The sequence below is a fragment of the Microtus oregoni genome, unplaced genomic scaffold (genome assembly GCF_018167655.1).
Source record: "Microtus oregoni isolate MIOR12 unplaced genomic scaffold, Mior012 000003F_ref0000135, whole genome shotgun sequence".
NCBI classification, from domain to species: Eukaryota; Metazoa; Chordata; class Mammalia; order Rodentia; family Cricetidae; genus Microtus; species Microtus oregoni.
Window position 1 is genome coordinate 7,927,344 of NW_024543062.1, and position 19,497 is coordinate 7,946,840.

A 19,497-nucleotide genomic window follows, 5' to 3' on the forward strand; every position below is an offset into this window, starting at 1 on the left:
AAGTGAAAATGACCAAATAAGGGAAATGTAGGAACCTGCCGGGTGTGGTGGTGTACGCCTGAATCCCAGGACTAAGGAGGCTGAGGCAGGAGGATTATATGGTTTATAGTGAGACCCGGTCTCAATGACCAGGGCCTTAGAGGACGGCGCCCCAAGGTCCTTGCCCGGCCACTGTGCTTCTGAGCGTCCTCTTGACTGGGAAGCAGGGAGACAGCACAGTCTCTGTGTGAACAGCACTCTGTAAGGGAGGCTGAACGGTAAGGATGAGGGTGGCTTCGGGGACCACGGAGCAAGTGTGTGTGTCACCAGAGACTCACTGCTGAGCTTGGCAGTCTTTGTCCTTGCTTCTTAGGTGGCTTCCTGCTCCACACACCAAGCTAAGTGTGCCATACGAAGGGACATATCTCTCTCTCTCACACACACAGACAGACACACACACACACACACACACACACATATCTCTCTCTCTCACACACACAGACACACACACACACACACACACGCACGCGTGCGTGCGTCTACACAGATACACGTTGGCTGTAGGGTCTTTATTGCAAAAAAAAAAAAATCTGAGGTATGAAAAGCTGGCCAAAAGCTGAGAGGAGTAGGCCCTGCTCACCCCTTGTTGGGTCACAGCCCACCCGAGGCTGGAAGGGCCCTTTCCCGTCTGTGCACTGAGGTAGCTCCAGCTTAAGCCTCCGCAAGTACAATACTGAGGGTGCCCGTTTTCTAGGCAGACCCCAGCCCAGACAGGAGGTTGGCAGGACAGGCAGGGAGAAACCCCAGCTTCAGGAGGGGATGCATCCTGCAACCCAACAAACATTCTTGCCTCTCAACAAAGGCACACCTTCCTGCCCACCCACCCACCCAGGGGGAGTTGGGGCGGTCAACAGAGGCAGGCCCAAGAGGTCACTGCTGCTCCAGGCAGTCCTCGGTGACTCCCTGGGCAGCTAGCTCAGCCAGCACATTCTGCAGGTAGTTGGGGTCTGGATAGCCGTGGCCTGTCAGGTTCCGGTCCATCTCGGTCTTGTGGTGGATCTCATTCCACACTACTGTGTCTGTCTCACCGGTCGTGCTGGATGTCCCCACAGTAAAGATGAGCCGTCTTTTCCAGGCCACCTTCAGGAGCTCCAAGACCTGCCCAGGAAAGTGGAAGGAGGCCCTCTGACAGCCACCGGGGCTCTGCTCTACCGCACTGCCCTTGGCCCATGCACTCCCAGACACCGACCCGCACGTGTGGGCACTCTGGAGCACTTCACACCAGCGCTGACCCAGCCCAGCCCTCTCCATCCTGGTACCACTCTCGAGGTGGCCTTCCCTCCAAATCTGACTGGACCAGCTGCCTCCCTCACTCCTGCAGGCCTCCTGCCCTCATCATAGCCTCCACTATCGCTTGGGGCAAGGAGTGAGACTCGGTGGTAGATCCTGGCAGAGGTAAAGGCAAGCAAGATGGCGGTGGGCAACACAAGCCTGGCGACCCGAGCTTGACGCTCAGGACCTAACAGAGAGGGAAAGAAGGAACTCCAGAGCCGGCTTCAGATTTCTGCATGAAAGCCGCAGCATGGCCCTCCCAGCCCCACACCCCCAAATAAAAGAAAAACATAAACAGAGCCCAGCACACCATCACCCAGGAGCCCAGCGAGTGTGGTGTTTTAGGTTTAGAGGCGGGACTGGGTCTCACTATGTAGCCGAGGATGGCCTGGACTCCACCCACCAAGTGCCACTGTGCTCGGTTCATGGGGAGCTGGGGACCAAACCCAGGGCTCTCACACCCCAGGCAAGCCTGCTACCAATCGAGCCACACCCCACATACTGTGGCTTCAGAGTGCCTGACCTGTAGCAGCCTGGAGCTTTCTCACCCTTGTGGTTTGGGCCCTGCCCTTCCCCAGGCTCACTTCCAAATCAGTTTTTCTGTGGATCTGGACGTTTCTTCCTACCCTCCAAGTCCTTGCTGAGGTCCCAGGCTGGCGGGTGTCCCTAGTCTGTCCTGTGGCTGCTCAATATCCTGACCCAGGACAAACCCCAACTCTCTGCTATGGAGCTGCTGGAAGGGCCAGGTCACATCTCTCTAACACACGGGGTCCCCGGTGAGGGGAAGCAAACAGGGTGGGGGTGGGACTTACCTTGCGGCCTTGAGGATTATCAGGCAAATAGCACTGCCGGGGAAAGCCTCTGGCTGTGAATGGTTTCCCAGGGCTGGGGTGCTCAGGACCCTGTGAAAGGAATGCAGACAGACAACTTGATGGCAGAACTGTGGCAGGCTGCAGCTCACGTGACATGGAAGCCTCGTCCACAGCCTAGCCTGCCAAGCTTGGTCCACTCCTGTGCCAACACTCAAAAGTCAGTGGAGTCTCCCAGCCACGACCACCTGTCTGTCACCTGCACCACCCGATGGCCTGGCAACTTGCTCTTTCCTAAGGACACTGTAAACTCTGCCAAGGGCAAGGATGGACATTCCTGCTTCTCCTGACTTTCTCCATGAACCCCTAGAGTGGGATTCTGACATGGAGCTCAGTACTGGGCCTTTTAGCAAGGCTGCTCCTTCAGCCTTCCACCCGGACATGTGAGCCCCACAGAGCTCACCATGCTCTTCTGCCCAGACGTCTCCTCCTGTGGACAGCCTTCCCAACCCCCAGCACTCCTCCAGGCAGGACCATCCTGACCCCTATTCTGGGTGTGGATGCGGAGAGCGTAGTGAGCAGAAGAGGGGAGCTCAGCATCGGTGATCTGGCCAGGTCCCTGGTGGGGGGCTGGCCCTCACCTGGATGCCGTGCTGGATGTTGTAAACAATGAGTATAGTCCCGCAGTCTTCGTGGCCTGGGAGAGACGTATGGTACCTGAATACCTCCATTTTTCCCCTCGGCTGTGTTCCAGTCTTCTCCCCATAGATGGCTTTGCAAGATGGACACTGCAGACTCCCGTCCTGGAGAAGACAGATGTGACGGCCTGAGCTAGCAGCTCCCAGCACACTTCAACAGTGATGTCCAGATGGCAGAGGGGGCCAGACCCCAAAGAGCATCTCCTCACTAACTACAGAGGCTAAACTGTGCACACCACAAACCCGATTCTCATTCAACTGGCGAGATACGGGGAGACTGGCACATGGTAGGAAAATGAGGGTCAAGTCTCCACTTAGTCACCGTCACAGTCACAGCCTCCCTGCACATGGCTGTCACGAAGTGCACAAGGACGAAGTGCATCAACGACTACTGTCTGACTTGGTCCCCTCCACCTTCCTACCCCTGACTCTATAGGACAGCAGCTGCGTTAGCTGTGAGAAGGGGCACGGAACCTGCAGTCAGGGGTGGGTTAGGACCCTAGACAGAGTCCTAAGTTTCTTGTTTTTATTTAGCTAATTCTTTATTAATGTGTATTTCTGTGTATGCACACACATCTGAAGGTCAAGAAGACAACCGTAAACCCTGACTGCTCTTCAGACTGGAGAGGGAGGGGGAGAGGAGTGGGGAGAGATGGAGAGGAGTGGGAGGAGGGGGAGGAAAATGGGAGGCTGGGAGGAGGCGGAAATTTTTTTTTTCAATAAAAAAAACAAATATACATGCACACACATGCACAAATATGTATAAGTAAAAAAAAAAAAGAAAGAAAAAAAGAAGACAACCGTATGGAGCTAGCTTCTCCTGCCACCTTTACATGGACTCAGACTTTACAACAGAAAGCTCCTTTACCTGCTGAGCTATTTTGCTTGCCCTGTTTGTCTGAGGAAGGATTTTACGCAGCCCTGGCACTCCTGAGCCCTTGACATCAACCTCCTAACTGCTGGGAAAGCAGGTGTCCATGCACGGTGCCCTGAGCGTTTTCATCTGCACATGGCTGACTACTCAGGACTGTCATAGGAAGACAGAGGCAGGGAAAGCGGGTAGAGGATATAGCCCTAACGGAGGAGCCTAGGATCCCTCCCTGAGGCAAGCTGGAGGAGTCATTCTAGGCAGGTGCTCTACCACTGAGCCACACCCCAGCCCCTCACTGGGGGATTCTAGACAGGGGCTCTACCACTGAGCCACACCCCAGCCCCTCACTGGGGGATTCTAGACAGGGGCTCTACCACTGAGCCATACCCCAGCCCCTCACTGGGGGATTCTAGGCAGGGGCTCTACCACTGAGCCACACCCCAGCCCCTCACTGGGGGATTCTAGGCAGGGGCTCTACCACTGAGCCACACCCCAGCCCCTCACTGGGGGATTCTAGGCAGGGGCTCTACCACTGAGCCACACCCCAGCCCCTCACTGGGGGATTCTAGGCAGGGGCTCTATCACCAAGCTATAGCCCTGGCCCCAGCCCTTATCTGTTTAATCAGGAGTGAGCCCACACTTTTCAATCTCACAGCTCAGCATCTGCCTTTCAGCCTGCTGCTGTACCAGCACCAAAGATATCTTAGGCTACTTCTTGGTTTTGTTTTCTTGAGACAGGGTCTCTCTCTATAGCTCAGGCTGGGCTAGAACGTATGCTCCTACTGCCTCGGCCTCCTGAGTGCTGAGATCCCAGGTATGTGACAGCACACCCAGAGGTAGCATGTCGGCGCAGTCCCCCAGAGGCTGCGGTACCTTGTTCCCATTGCAGTACATGGCCAGCAGGCACAGCAGGTGGAAGGTATGGCTGCACTTGGTGAGGCGGCCCACAGCCATGGGCCCGAGGCTCCTGCTGGCAGTCACATCACTGTACCCGGAAGTCACAGACAGCTTCTCCATGCAGATGATGCAGTCCTACAGGGAAGGCACACAGCACACGCTTGTCCCTGCACGCCTACCACAGCATTCACGTGCCAGTACTGGGCCATAGTACGCCAGTGCAGGGGTGAGGGAGGAGCCCTGGCTCTGTCAGAAGGGAACGCTAGGCCATCATCTCAGTCACTGTTCCAGAGCAGGGGACCACAGAGCCACCTCTCATCTATGTCTTGAAGGGCTGACCAAAAAACACAGGCCATGAGGCCAAAAGAGCAACCCATGGTTCTTACCAGAGACAAGAGCCAGAGAGGAAAGGGTGTCCCTTGGACAAGGCCACCTTGTTCCTTCACAAAGCAGGCCTGAGCGGAGTCAGTCATGCCTGCCCCGCAGACTGAGGAGAAAGCTCACTGCTCAGGACTTCAGCTTAGCCACGGGATGAGAATGAACTCTGGCCACCTCATCTTGGTAATGTCTGTCCAAGATGGAAGGCTGGAGCCAGCCCCAGGTCCTGGAGCGCAGTGTCAGCCTCCTACAGGCCCTGAGGGTTGGGGCCCTCCTCCCGGGACACATACCTCATCGGGGGCCATTCTCAGCTCCTCAGTGTACTTTCTGATCACGTGCTCCGGCTCGGGCTTAGATGCCCCTTCTGGAAGAGAGCAAGATGTGAGTGCTGTCCGGGCAGGCAAGGTGAGGAGAGCAATGCTGAGGCAGGGAGCAGGCAGGAGTCCCAGCTGCGAGGAGGAAACGTTAGCAGGGCTGAGTCAGGAAAGTTAGCTCAAAGGACAGGGCAGCCTCCAGTGCAGGCACAGGATGCTGACACCAAACCTGGGCCACCTGCTCAGGGGCAGGGCCGGTCATGGAGGCAGAGGATCCGCAACAGAGCAGCACATCCCTGAGCCACAGCCCCCAGAAAGCCACCAAGAAGAGTCAAAGAGCAGCTCTGGGAACAAAGCACCCTCAGCAGATCCCAGGGGTCCGCCTGCCCAACTGTCAGCACCCCACACGGAGATTTCAGGAGAGAGGTAGTTTTGAGTCTAGTGGGTACGGAGCAGGGCAATGTAAGCATCTGTGTGCACTGAAAATGCTGTTGTAACACACTGCACCCCTTCCCACCTTGGGGCTGGAGGATCTGGGCACACACCCACTGAGCTCTGAAGCCGAGTGATCCTGGAAGTGACCATGGCTGGCTGTGCATGAGTGTGTGAAGCTGGGGGGAGCCCTAAACCAGGGCCCAGAAGTCTCCAAGCAGCAGGAGTTGGGACAGCGGGGGCAGATGAAGGACCAGGGAGAACAATGCAGCCCTGAAGCGGCTCCCAGCCAGGGGCCCCACTGTCCAATCTAAAGTCACAGTGGGGATCTTGTTTGAGGCCATCTTGCAGCCTTCAGCCTATGGCTGCAAAGATTCATATCTGAGAGTGGACCATAGGACCCTTCCAAACGGGTGACAGCCACAGAAAGAGGTGGCTTAGTGTAGAAGCTGGAAACAAGGGATGTGGGGTTTGATTCTTGTTCATGTGCAGTGACCAAATCCTACCACTTCAGAGACCCAGGAAATGTCAGCTGTCAGCTCCTGGACAAGTAGAAACCAGCAGAGGGTACCACGTACATCCCATATATGCCTGCCCTGTGACTCACTAAACACCCACAAAGACACACACACACCTCACAATCCCTGCAAAGCACTCACACTCTGTCCACTGGCAAGAAAACCAGACAAAAGGAGCAACAGTCCTGCCGCTGCCACACAGGTAGGACTCCTCTAGATCTGGGGTCCGGTGAGTCAGGCACGGCGGTGCCTGCCTAAGAGGCAGCACTGAGTGTGCAGCTCGACTCAAAAACAGGAGACAGGGAAGCCTGCGGATACACAGACCAGCATCCAGGTAACCTCGGGGCCTACCTCTGCTCAGAACCAGCTAAGCATCCCGCTGCCCACTCACCCACACAGCCTTCCAGAGCTGAGCTTCAGTTACCGGCATTTCTCAAAGTGGTCAGCCACAATTAATCTCATGAGAGTCACCTACACCCAAGAGGGCCAGAGGGACTGCCAAGTGTTTGTGTTCGTCACAAACTGGGTGTGCTGAGAAGCTGCCAGCCTGCCCCGTCCACAAATCTGTCTCTACAGAAGCAGGTTACAAGTGTGTGCAGAGAGCTGGGGCTTTTGGCTCAGTTGGTAGACTGCTTGCCTAGCATGTTCCACACCCAATGCTACCTGAACTGGGCATGGTGGACGCCTGTAACACCAATGCTTAGGAGGTGGCAGCAAGACCGAGGTTCAAGGTCAGTGAGGCTCCCTGAAGAGACAGCAGTACCACGATCTATCAGCAGCCAGGTCAATACCGCGTCCTCAGTAACAAGCCCGTTACCCTATACTGAGTCAGAAAAATGCCGGTAGCCACTTCTGCTGCAGATGAGGGTGAGGAGAAGAGGTGCAGAAGTAGAGGGGCCATGGAGGGCAAAGAAGAGTCTAGGCAGCAAGAATTGGAGGAAGCTGAGCAGGGCCAGAGAGTGTGTGTGAACCGGAACTACCTTTCACGGACATTTTCCTCAGCCTCTTAACTGAGCTGTGACCTTTAGAGGCCGGACGGGAGGCAGGAGGGCCGGTGGGCCGGGGTGCACGGCTAAGACACACAGGGAGTCCAATGGCTGACAGCACACTCGTCATGCCTACACGGGTGCGAGATCAGACATGCAGAGGGGACAAACGTTAGAAGGAGGCACTCCACACTCGGTGTCCATGACCCTGCTGGGAGTGAAGCGGTGACCCTGTGAACGGCCATCAAGACCGGGAATCTGTACTTCAGGCCAGACCCCAAGTTCCCTAGGAGTCTACACAGGCCACTGCTGAGCCTGTGCCCACAGCATGCGGGGAGGGAATGGGAGGACAAGGTGACTTTAGGAAAACGGAACCACAACAGCCCAGAGTCCTCTGTGTGGCATCGCCCCATAAGAGGTGCAGGGAATGAGGAGACAGGGGTGCGGCAGGTGCAGCCAAGCTGTAAGCTGTGGCAACAGGGGCAGTCCCAGCAGGGCAGGCGTCAAGGGCCTGGGGTCTTGTCTTGACTCTGTGCTGGAGTCACTAGGCCTGGCAGGCCTCTGGAGAGAGGCTGTCCACCGCTGTCCCCAGCCTGTCTGGACTGTGTGTGTAATAATAGTGATGGCCGACACTGTCAGCTTCACAGGCTCTAGGACCACGGGGAGACAGCTCCAAATGACCTGGGTTAACTGAGGTGAAGACCACTCTACCATGGGCAACACTGCCCCCTGTGCCGCGGCCTGGACTGAAGGGAAAGGAGGAGGAAGCCAAGCACTCATCTCTTTCTGGCTTCCAACTGGGGCTGCTGTCCCACCATGTCCCCAAACTGTGAGACCAAAGCACCCTACTGCTCCCTTCCTCTCTCCCTCCCTAGTTCTTGTCTGGTGTTTTCTCAGCTTCAGTGGCACCACTGAGGTGGGACAGTGGCCGGCTCCCACTGAAGCCACTCCAGGACCCCGGCTGTGGACACCCTCGTCTACTAAGAAGGAATCTCCAACAGGCAGCAGTGTTGACACTGGACAGGTTACTGTCTCCAAACCACAGGACTGCCCATACTTGGGACCCTCTTCCGATGCTGCCCCCTCCTGCATTCCCCCTGGTAACCTGAGAGAGACGTCCTAGGATAGAATGCTCTCTTGCTGGAAGTCCTCGTCCTTGTCACACTGTTAACCCACACAGAAACCCGAGTCCTCTGAATCTTAGCCTGACTCCAAAGCACCCCCTCCCAGGAGTGACGCCCCGCTTCTTAGCCACCGTGACAGCAGCTTTGCTGGTTCTCTGCACAGGCCTCCAGGGCTGGGCAGTCCTACGTGCCATTCCTTTCCAGGACAGGAAGAACTAGAGAGCACCACCTGCACCGGAGGTGTTGCGGAAGGGCTGCGGGGCAGCCAGAGCCACAGTTGTCAGGTAGGCCACAAGCCACACTGGGGACAGAAGCAGAGGCCAGCAATAGCCTGGGCAGCATGGCGGAGGCAGCTGGGGAGCACGTGGTGGCTTCTCACTAGGAGGCACCAAAGCACACACCAGAGAGGCTGACTGGAGCCCCCAGCATGGGTCACCTCAAGGAAAACCCCATTCCAAACACATTCCTGGGCAGTTCCCACAGGAAATGGGGGCTGTGTAACAGAGGGACAAGGGGTGCAAGTGGCAGAAAGATAAATAGGGATGGATTAGCTCTCCTTCAGAGAACCCCAATACTTCGCAATGACCTACGGACTAAAATGTGGCCCCCACCGGCACCCTGCTGGGGTGTCAAGTTGACAGATGGACTTGTGACATTAATACTCTCAACCTGACATGACCTGAAATCACCCGAGAGACAAACCAAGTCCGAGAGGAGCATTCAGATAAGGGTAACTACGGTGGAAGGCCCACTCTAACCATGGGCAGCAGCATCACTCAGCTCTCTCTCTGCCTCCTGACTCTATGTAACGTGACCAGCTGCCTCACACTCCCGCTGCAGACGTCCCTGCCAAGATGGACTGCATCCCCTGGAACCGTAAACCAAAATAAATGCCCGCTGTACTTGAGGAGCCTGTCAGTATTTAGCCAGTGACAAGGAAAGTCACTAATACAGCCATGCTTCTCCCGTACCACAGGCACCGAGCAGGTGTCCCCCACTGTACACACTCTGTGGGTGACAGTCACATAGATCCCTGCCACCTCAGCTTCTCTACGGTGCTCTACTTCCTTTTGCACCTCGCCTCTGAAAGCCCTCAGGCTTGTTTTAGCTGGTATTTCCTCACATGAGCCCCAAAGGATAAGGATGCTGTTGACCCACTATTTTCTGCCTTACACCCTGGGCAATAAATACACTTATCTTGGAGGTGTGGTATGTCTACAGAGGAGCAGAGACATCTCCTGGAACACTAATGTGATAATTCAGCCCCCAGGAACCAAGTCTCAATATTCCTTCACCATCCAACACAGTGCCCAGTCCTACAACTCCAGTCACACACACACAAAAAACCCTAAATCGGAATGAAGACGAGACGTCTAGAAAGGAAGTGACCTCTGGGCTGGGGACGTGGCTCAGCTGGTAGGGTGCTGGCCTAGCATGCCTGACATCCCGAGTTCTATCCTCAGTGCTCCATAAGGTGGGCATGGTGATACAGCCCTCTAATTCCACCATGTGGGAGTTGGAGGCAGGAAGAGAAGGAGTTCATGGCCATTCTCAGCTACACAGTGAGTCTGAGGCTAGCTTGGGCTACATGAGATTATTTCAAAAACAAAAAGTGCCCACTTCAAAGTTATGGAATGATAAAACATGAACACCCAAGGGCCACGCCCTTCATATCTGTCGCACCCTGTTGAGACAGATTTTACCTAGGTGTGAGCCAGGCTGCACATGGCTTCCCTACCGTCTAACCATCCGGTGCAATGGCAGGGGCTCCCTACAAACACTGACTTCCCCTGTGCAGCTGTAATGAACAAGAGTCACTGCACTGTTCTGTCTTCCTTCACGATTTTGGTCTTTTTCTGCCAAGGTGCACATCCTTAACTGCAGTATTAAGGAGGCAAAAGCAAGCAGATTTCTGTGAGTTCAAGGCCAACCAGGGCTATATAGGGAGACTCTGCCTCAAAAATACAATTTAAAATTAATTTTTAATTATGGGTTTACTTGTATCTATGTTTGGGTACATGCACACGAAAGGATGCCCTGGAAACAATTTAGAGGCAGTGTGAGCTGCTTGGTGTGTATACCCAAGAATCAAAAGAGTGTTTTAAAAAAAGGTATTTCCATTTATGTGTATGAGTGTTTTGCCTGCATGCATATACATGTAACATGTGTGTGCCTGGTACCTGCAGGGGTCAGACTAAGACACTGGGTCCCTAGAATTGCAGTTACAGAGGGCTGTTAACTGTACACGGTGCATGGAAACCATGCTCAGGTTCTCTACAAGAGTACCAATGCTCTGAACTGCTGAGTTCTCTCCAGCCTGCCTTCCTTTGCATACACTCCACAAGTGGCAAAGGACCTTGGTGGCTCCAACAACGAGGATATTATGAAGTACCAGCATGCATGGTTACAGAGAGCTTCATGGACTCCAGAGGTGCCTTTTCATATCCTATGCAGTCTCTCCACAAAAGCCAAGGGCATCCACCCTTCCTCTGCGCACAGCTCTCCTGAAATGGACAGCCACACCGCTGGACTGCTCCACCTGCCTACGCCACAGCCATCGCCCCTGTCCAGTGCTCTTGCCTAACTCAGGACACCAATCACAAAGTAGCTAAGGGTACACTGTGCCCCAGTACAAGCTGGGTATAAAAAAAGAAAAAGATTTCAAAACAGACAGAATTCAGGAGGCTGAGGCAAGAAGATGAATACTGAGATCCTATCTCAAAACAGAAACTATAATCCCAACCGTCAGGGAGCTGAGGCATCAGGCTCAAGAGCTTAAGGCCTACATGGAACCCCTGTCTCAAACCAAACAAGATTTAACTAGGGCTAGGGATATGGCTCCACTGGTAGGGTGTTTGCCAAACATTCACCGAGCTCTGAGTTCCACCCCTAGGATCTCATATAGGGGGCACAGTGTACATGACCAATTCTGTCACCTGAGAAGTGCAGGCAGGAGGATCCATCAGTCCAAAATCAGCTGCCACCAGCCAGGGCTACATGAATTTTGTTTAAAAGATAGGATGCAGCCAGGTGGGAGGCCAGGAGATGGCTCAGTGGAAAAGGTGCTCACAGAGTCTCACGATTTGAGTTTGATCCCTGGAACTACATGACAGAGGCAAGAAATGACTCCTACAAGCCGTTCTCTGACCTCCATACACGGTCCACGGCATGCCCTCCGCCACTCCTCCACACAAATAAATGTTCATTCTAAAATGTTCTAAGGGGCCGGGCGGTGGTGGTGCACGCCTTTAATCCCAGCACTCGGGAGGCAGAGGCAGGCGGATCTTTATGAGTTCAAGACCAGCCTGGTCTACAAGAGCTAGTTCCAGGACAGGCTCCAAAGCTACAGAGAAACCCTGTCTCAAAAAAAAAAAAATAATAATAATAAATAATTAAAGAAAAATAAAATGTTCTAAGGGTTAGGAAGATAGTACAGTTAGTTTTAAAAAAAAAAATACTGTGCCAAGTATGTGGAACTAAATTTGATGCCCAAAAACCTACAGAAAAAAGCTAGGCCCAGCAACTGTAATGTCAGAGCTGGGGAGGCAGCCCCAGTCAGACCCATGGAGCTGGCTGGCTTGGGAGTCAGGCAGCCTAGCACAACCTCAGAGTCCCAGGCCACTGAGAGACTGACTTAGTCATAAAAACCAAGGTGAACCATGCCGAAGGGCACCACCTGAGGAAGTCTTCTAGATCCCTGCATGCACACTCACAAAACAGACCAAAAGACAGAGTGCCCAGACCTAGGGGCTGGAGAGACAGCTCAGCTGTTAAAACACCTGCCGTTCTTGCAGAGGATTCAGGTTTGCTTCCCAGCACGCATATGGCAGCTCATAACTGCCTGTGATTCTAGCTCTAGGGAATCCAGTGCCCTCTTCTGTTCTTTTCAGGAACCTGCACTCAGGTAAACACACATACATTCAGGCACATACATATACATAATAAATCATAAAACATACATACAAGACCTCACTAAGACCAAAAGGTCTCATGTCTCCCTTAAGGGCCCTGTAAGGAAATGTTCTATCTACAGTTCAAGTGGATGAACTACTACTAGGAAAGTCCACCAGTCCTGACATCCCCCCAGGGCAGGAGAGTATATCACTCACCCCAAAGAGGAACTGGTCCCCAAGGAGCCCTTTGGACTTCCCTGAGGACCCACAGGGTGCCCTCCCCACTAAGCCCCATGGGACATAGTCTGTTAGGACACTTACCTGCAAGCGCCTGCTGGACCCTGCTGGGCTTTGGCATCTGCACGGGCACAGTGGTGGGGGCATTCCCTGGGCTGCTGGAGGAGGGACCGCTGGGGAAGGAGGCACTTGGGGAGAAAAGAGAGCAAACTCAGTGGATGGTGTCTTGCTGAGAGCAGCAAATCTGCAAGCCTGGGAGGTTCTTTGGCTGCACTTTCTCAGAAGCCTGTGGGTGGAGGCCCGTGCACTATTTCCTCAGGCAGTTCAGAAACTCTGAAGACAAGGCATTCAACTAGGTTTCAGATAGACTTTTAAAAGACATTCGGTCACTTACATACTGTGTTCCAATTAAAAACTGAATCATTCATTCATACATACATACACATATACACACGTATGGAGAGCATAGGGGCAACGAGATGGTTCGACACTGTATTTGTGAACTTTCCATCACTGAGCCTGGCTTCTGAGTTCGATACCCAAACCCACAGGGTAGAAGCAGAGAACCAATTCCTGCACGTGGGCTGTGGCCTACACACTAGATAAGTATATGCAAAAAAATTTAAGGCGTTCAGCTGGGCATTTTGGCTGGCACCTGCTTATAATCCTAGCACTCAAGAGGCAGAAGATTTGACAGGTGTTTAAGGCCAGCCTGGTCTGAGTTCAGAGGCATCCGGGGGCCGGCCGAGGCTACGTAGTTAAGACTGTCTCAACAGCGCAACACAGAAACAAAAACAGGAAAAGCTCTGTGGGTACCTGAACAGGAGGCCACTTTAGCAGGCAGTAGAGCCCAACACTGCCAGTAATGGGAAAATCAGTATCACATACATACTATGCAACCAGTTAGATCTAGTACTATATCTGTGGAATTCCTATCAAAATGAACCCCCAAAATAAACCTTATGGATTTGATATTTTTAGTAAGTGAAGGTCCTGGGGGTAGAGCACTTATTTTGTGTTTAAGGCCCTGGGTTCTAGCCTTAGCACTGCAACAAAAATCAAAATTTTAAGGGTTTTGTTTTGTTTTGTTTTGAGACAAGAGTTTACTCTGTAGCTTTTGGAGCCTATCCTGAACTAGCTCTTGTAGACCAGGCTGGCCTCGAACTCACAGAGATCTGCCTGCCTCTGCTTCCTGAGTGCTGGGATTAAAGGCGTGCGCCACCACCACCCAACAGGTTTTTTTGAAACAAACTCAAGAGCCTTGCTCTTATCCACTGTGGCACTCCAGTGCTCACAAAATAAACTTTAAATGAAATTTCTAGAGCCTGAGGGGATGGTCCGAGGGTAAAAGCTTACTATACAAACATGAGGGACTGATTTATCCTCAGGGCTTGCAGGCCAGCCAGTCTAGCTAATCGCTGAGCTCCAGGTTTAGGGATAGGCTCTGTTTAAAAAAAGAAAAAAGGAGGAGGAGGAGGAGGAAGGCAGAGGCAGGTGATTTCTTTGAGTCTGAGGCCAAGCTTGGTCTACACAGCAAGTTCCAGGACAATGAAAATAAAAATAAGCAATTAGTGCTGGGTGGTGGTGGCACACACCTTTAATCCCAGCACTTGGGAGGCAGAGGCAGGTGGATCTCTGTTGAGCCTGAGGCCAGCCTGGTCTACAAGAATGAGTTCTGGGGCAGCCAGAGCTACTACACAGAGAAACCCTGTCTCGAAAATACAAACAAAATAATAATAAGTAAATTCAAAAAGGTGGCACGAGAAGACACCCAGTACATGTCGACTTCAACATGCATGTACACACATGAACACATATGCAAACACATATTCCACAAATGTGAGTGGAGTTTACCACAGTGACTATGATCGAAGTTATTCATTTGGTTCTCATTCCTCATGTTCAAAAAGCAACAACAGGCAGACCTGGTGATACAGGCCTGTCAGCCCAATTATTCTGGAGACTGAGGTGGGGGCACCAAGTTCAAGACCGGCCTGGACGACACACTGAGACCTTGTTTCAAAGTAAAAAGAGGACATGGAACCTGAGAAATGGCTCAGTGGGTAAAGGCACTTGCTGACAGGCCTAATGACCTGAGATCAAGTCTGACATGGCGGAGAGGACTCACTCCCGAAAGTTACCTCTGACCGCCAGGTGTACATGGATAAGCACATACAAGTGTGTGTACATATGAATGTATACACACACAAAATACATACACCAACATAAAAAAAACAGACTTGTGGACACAGCTCATTGGTAAAGCTTTGCCTAACTGAAGTGAGGCCCTGGGTTCAATCCCTAATACAAAATAAATGGAGCTGGGCTGAGGGAAGGTCTCCTACATGGTTTAAAACAGAGTACTGTTCCAGGGCTGGCCTGAGCAATAAAAGGTTTTATTTGCCAGTTGGTAGTGGTATGCACCTTTAATCCCAGCACTCAGGAGGCAGAGGCAGGTGGATCTCTGAGTTTGAGGCCAGCCTGCTCCTCAAAGTGAGTTCCAAGATAGCCAGGGCTACCCAGAGAAACCCTGTCTCAAAAACCAAAACAAACAATTGAATTCTCTACAAATAAGATAGCCTAGTGTGGTGGGGCTTCAAAAAGAAGGCTAGGGTAGGCTGGAGACGGCTCCATAGATATCACATGGTACCACCACATGCAAGCCATTATGGTTTGGGACAGAGTTCTTCAAGAAGAGTTGGCCAAAGGCCTGAGTTCCTGCCAGCGCCTCCTCCTTCCCATTCCTGGGGCCTCCCGGGCCTTTCCATGCATCCCTGCCCATTCTGGTGATGAAATGTGAAGGTTACAAAACCTTCCCGTGGGGTCACACTCACTGGCCCAGCCCAGAACTTGGAAGGCGCTCAGGCACAGCCGAGAGGCACTATCAGGCTCCTGTACAGCCATGTGCGTACCAGCCCAGTATAGCCTCCAGCATCTGCCCTAGCCCAGCTCCAGAGACAGCCACAGATCACAGAAGTTGGAGGGTAGAAGCTACAGCTGCTGGTGACCTCATCCAGCTGGGAAGCTACATGCCCAACCAGAGCTGGACTGGGGGAAGGCCTCCTACAGGGTCTAACACAGCAGTGCTCCCTGGCTGGCCTGGGCAATGAGAGAGGTTTTATTTGCCAGGAGGTCATGGCACGCGCCTTTAATTCCAGCACTCAGCAGGTAGAGGCAGGCGGATCTCTGTGAGTTCTAGGACAGCCAGAGCTACAGAGTAAGTTCCAAGATAACCAGAATTACATTGAGAAACCTATCTTAAAAAAAACAAAAAGAAAAAAAAAAGGCAAGAAAGTTTTATTTGAATCTCATGAATGTTCTCTACAAATAAGATAACCTGATGTGAAGGGACTTCCTGTCCCCTCTACTCTAAACCCAAAAAGAATGATGGTTTGGGGGCTGGAGAAATGGCTCAGAGGTTAAGAGCACTGACTGTTCTTCCAGAGGTCCTGAGTTCAATTCCCAGCACCCACACGGTGACTCAAAGCCACCTGTAATGAGATCTGGTGCCCTCTTCTGGTGTGCCTGAAGACAGAAAGGGAGGAAGGGAGGAAGGAAGGGTAGCTGGGGTGCACTGAGAGGGGCTCTGTGACAGTCAAAGAACTGGGCTGAGGTATTGATGTTACCTGACTTGCTGTCAGTCAATGTAAACTCCACCCTCCCTGGGCCTGTTTCTACCTTTCTCCTTATTTTTCCCTTCAGCTATGGTAACAGCCCAAGCTGGCCCAGAACTCCCTAAGTAGCCGAAGATGATCTTGACCCAGTTTCCAACTCTGGAGGGTTGCCATTTACAGTGCTGGAGATTAAACCCAGGCCTTCTTAGGCAAGACTCTAATTAAACTACAGCCCCAGACGACATGCCCCCGTTTCCTTAGATATGTATCCCAGGCTGTCCTCAAACTAAGTGTCAGGATCACAGATGCATGCCACCATTGCAGGCTGGTCTCACCTCTCCTCTCTGGGAACGGGATGATCTGTGATGTAAATTACTCAGATACTCTGTGTGAGAGGGAGGGCACCCAGAAGAGCACGATGCCATGCACCTGCAAAGCCAGCTTTTCGGAAGCAGAGGCAGGCGGAGCACCCCAAGTTTGAGACTAGAGTAAGCTACATAGTAAATTCCAAGCTAGTCAGGTCACACAGCAAGACCCTGTTTCCCAATAAACACATCCATACATGCATGCATTCATACATACAACAAAACATGCCCTTCACCCGCCACCTCTCCAGACAGCAATGAACTTGAGCCCTGAATCAATACCAGAAGGAGGAGAAAGGATTGTAGGAGCCAGTGGGGTCAAGGACACGACAAGAAAACCCACAGAATTAACTAACCTGGGCTCACAGATGTTCAGAGTCTGAACTGACAACCAGGGAGCCTGCATGGACTGACCTCGGTCTTCTGCATGTATGTTACAGTTGTGTAGCTTGGTTCTCTTGTGGCACGCTGACAGTGGGAACAGGTGCTGTCTCTGACTCTGACTGGCTTTTGGGATCCTACTCCTCTTATTGGGTCACTCTGCCCAGCCTAAGTACAGAAGGAGGTTCTTAGTCTTACAACTTGCTATGCCATGTGTTGACACTCACGGGAGACCGGCCCTTTTCTAAACAGAAGAGGAGGAGGAGTGGATTGGGGGCTGGGAACAAAGCGGGGGATGGAAGGAGAGAAGGGAGGGGAAACAGCAGTTGGGGTGTAAAATAAACTTATTTAAAAAAAGGCCATAAAAATCAAAGTTTGAGACCATACAACTTCCCAACAAGAGAAAGTTGTCTAAAGGAGAGAGCCACGATTCTAGAGATGTGGTCCCTGGCCACCACCCCATTCCCAGGGCTTTCCTCACCAGAGACACAAATGGAGAAAGCTGGACTCCACACCAATATGAGATAAGGGACTCTGAGTTTGTGTTGGTATGTACATGTGCGCATGCATGTTTTCGTATGTATGTGGAGGCACATAGACATCATATCAGGCACCATCCTCAACTGTCTTCTACCTTATTCATTAAGAAAGGGTCTCTCAATCAAACCCAGAGCCCACCAATATGAGCTTGCCGGCCCCCTTGCTCTGGGGACCTTATCTCCCCTTCTGAGGTGGAATTCTGAAGACTGCCACACCCCCCAGACATTTATGTGATTTTCTGGGGCTCTGAACCCCATCTTCACACTTAATCAAGTGCTTTAATCATGGAGCCACCGCCCCATCCTGACTTCAATACTCTACTTAACAGACCTTGACACAGGAGGAGAAGCAGAAGGAAATCCCAAGTCGCCCATCCTCCACGCTGGACCTGGGCTGCATTCAGCACTGATCGGGACACACTGAAGAGTCTCTGAGGCTCAACATACTACAAGGTGGACATGCCAAGTCTCACTCCAGGGCTTCCATTTTATACAGAGTGGTAGGTAGAATTAATCCAAAGCCCAATATAAATATCTGAAGACAAGCCCCCCACGTCTTCCAGGAGCAGAAGACAGACAAGTTCCCAGGGCCTTCACTGAACTGAAAGTTCTACAGCAGCACTGGAGCGAAGGAAAATTCAGGGGCCAGCAAGGTGGCCTAGCAGGTAAAGAGCCCTACCCTCTGCATGCCTGATGAAGGCCTGACCCAGGACCCTGTGGTGGGAGAAGAGAACTGGATTCCACAATCTGTCCTCTGATCCCCGTGCTTGTGCTATGGCACATGTATGTCTGTGCATGTGTGCGTCACACACACAAATGTAATGAAAAATATTTTACAATAGCTGGGCATAGTGGTGCATGCCTTTCATCCCAGGAGGCAGAGGCAGAGAGAACTCTTGTGAATTTGAGGCAAGCCTGAACCACACAGTGAGAACAGCCAGAGCTACACAGTGAGATCCTGTCTCAAAAATAAGTTAATTAAGTTAGGCATGGTGGCGCACACCTTTAATCCCAGGACCCGAGAGGCAGAGGTAGGTGGATCTCTGTGGGTTCAAGGCCAGCCTGGTCTACAAAGCAAGTTCCACAACAGCCAGGGTTGTTACAGAGAAACCTTGTCCCAAAAAGCCAAAAAAGAAAAATTTTTTTTTTTTTTTAATTTTTCGAGACAGGGTTTCTCCGTAGCTTTTAGTTCCTGTCCTGGAACTAACTCTTGTAGACCAGGCTGGCCTCGAACTCACAGAGATCCGCCTGCCTCTGCCTCCCGAGTGCTGGGATTAAAGGCGTGCGCCACCACCGCCCGGCAAGAAAAAAAATTTAATAAAGAAAAATTCTGGACGTGCAACACACAAAGAGGACAAGAGAACCAGGGATGCAGATCAACACTGGTGACCCGAAGACGTTCTCATCGCGGGGGGAGGGGGGGCCTGAGAGCAGCAGAACAGGGCAGATGCTGTTGGGTGTGGGTGCTGTAAGCCCAGCAGTTCAAGCCAATTTGAGCTACACACAGTCCAAGGCACCAGACTACACAGCAAAACCCTGTCTCAGTAAGTGGGGAGGGCTGGTGGGGGGCAGGGTGAGGTGGCTCAGTGGGTAAAGGCCCAGGCGCCAAACCTGAGGACATGAAGGGATCCTTAGCACCCACATGATGGAAGGAGAGAACCAACTCCCATGAGCCGCTCTTGGCTCTACACTTACAGTGTGGTAAGCACACACATAAAATAAATGAACAAAATTAATATAAAAAAAACTACAGCCAAGGGCCGGAAAGATGGTTAAGAGCACCAGCTGTTCTTCCAGAGGACTCAGATTTGATTCCCAGCACCCACGTGGTGGCTCACAACCATCCGTAACTCCATTTCCAGGGGTCCGACACCTTCTTCTGGGACATGCACTCCATTCCCAGGGGATCCGACACCTTCTCCTGGGACATGCACTCACACCACGTATCGTTATACACCTATTTATTTTAATCTTTTTAAAAACAAGGTGAACAGGTCCTGAGGTAGGACACCCAAGGCTGACTCCCGGCTTTCATGTGCCCACAGCACACATATATTCTTGTCTTACACAAGTTTGCAACCACATGTTAGGCCACATTCATGGCTACCCTCAGCCAGATGAAGCCTGTGG

The 19,497-nt window shown here is 52.2% G+C and overlaps 1 protein-coding gene across 2 annotated transcripts in view; it reads right to left on the minus strand.

The window, feature by feature from the left end:
• Positions 1–557: 557 nt before the first annotated feature.
• Dtx2 (deltex E3 ubiquitin ligase 2) overlaps positions 558–19,497 on the minus strand; it is a 36,021-nt gene continuing 17,081 nt past the window's right edge. The window contains exons 5-11 of one of the 2 annotated variants that reach the window (XM_041649062.1): positions 12,553–12,656; positions 7,209–7,346; positions 5,255–5,328; positions 4,563–4,721; positions 2,762–2,923; positions 2,124–2,213; positions 558–1,137 (exon numbers count right to left, since the gene is read on the minus strand). In XM_041649062.1, the coding sequence (XP_041504996.1) occupies positions 910–1,137; positions 2,124–2,213; positions 2,762–2,923; positions 4,563–4,721; positions 5,255–5,328; positions 7,209–7,346; positions 12,553–12,656 (955 nt within the window). In that variant the 3' untranslated portion in view covers positions 558–909. The remainder of the gene's footprint in view (positions 1,138–2,123; positions 2,214–2,761; positions 2,924–4,562; positions 4,722–5,254; positions 5,329–7,208; positions 7,347–12,552; positions 12,657–19,497) is intronic. The other variant, XM_041649063.1, reaches the window with a different exon arrangement.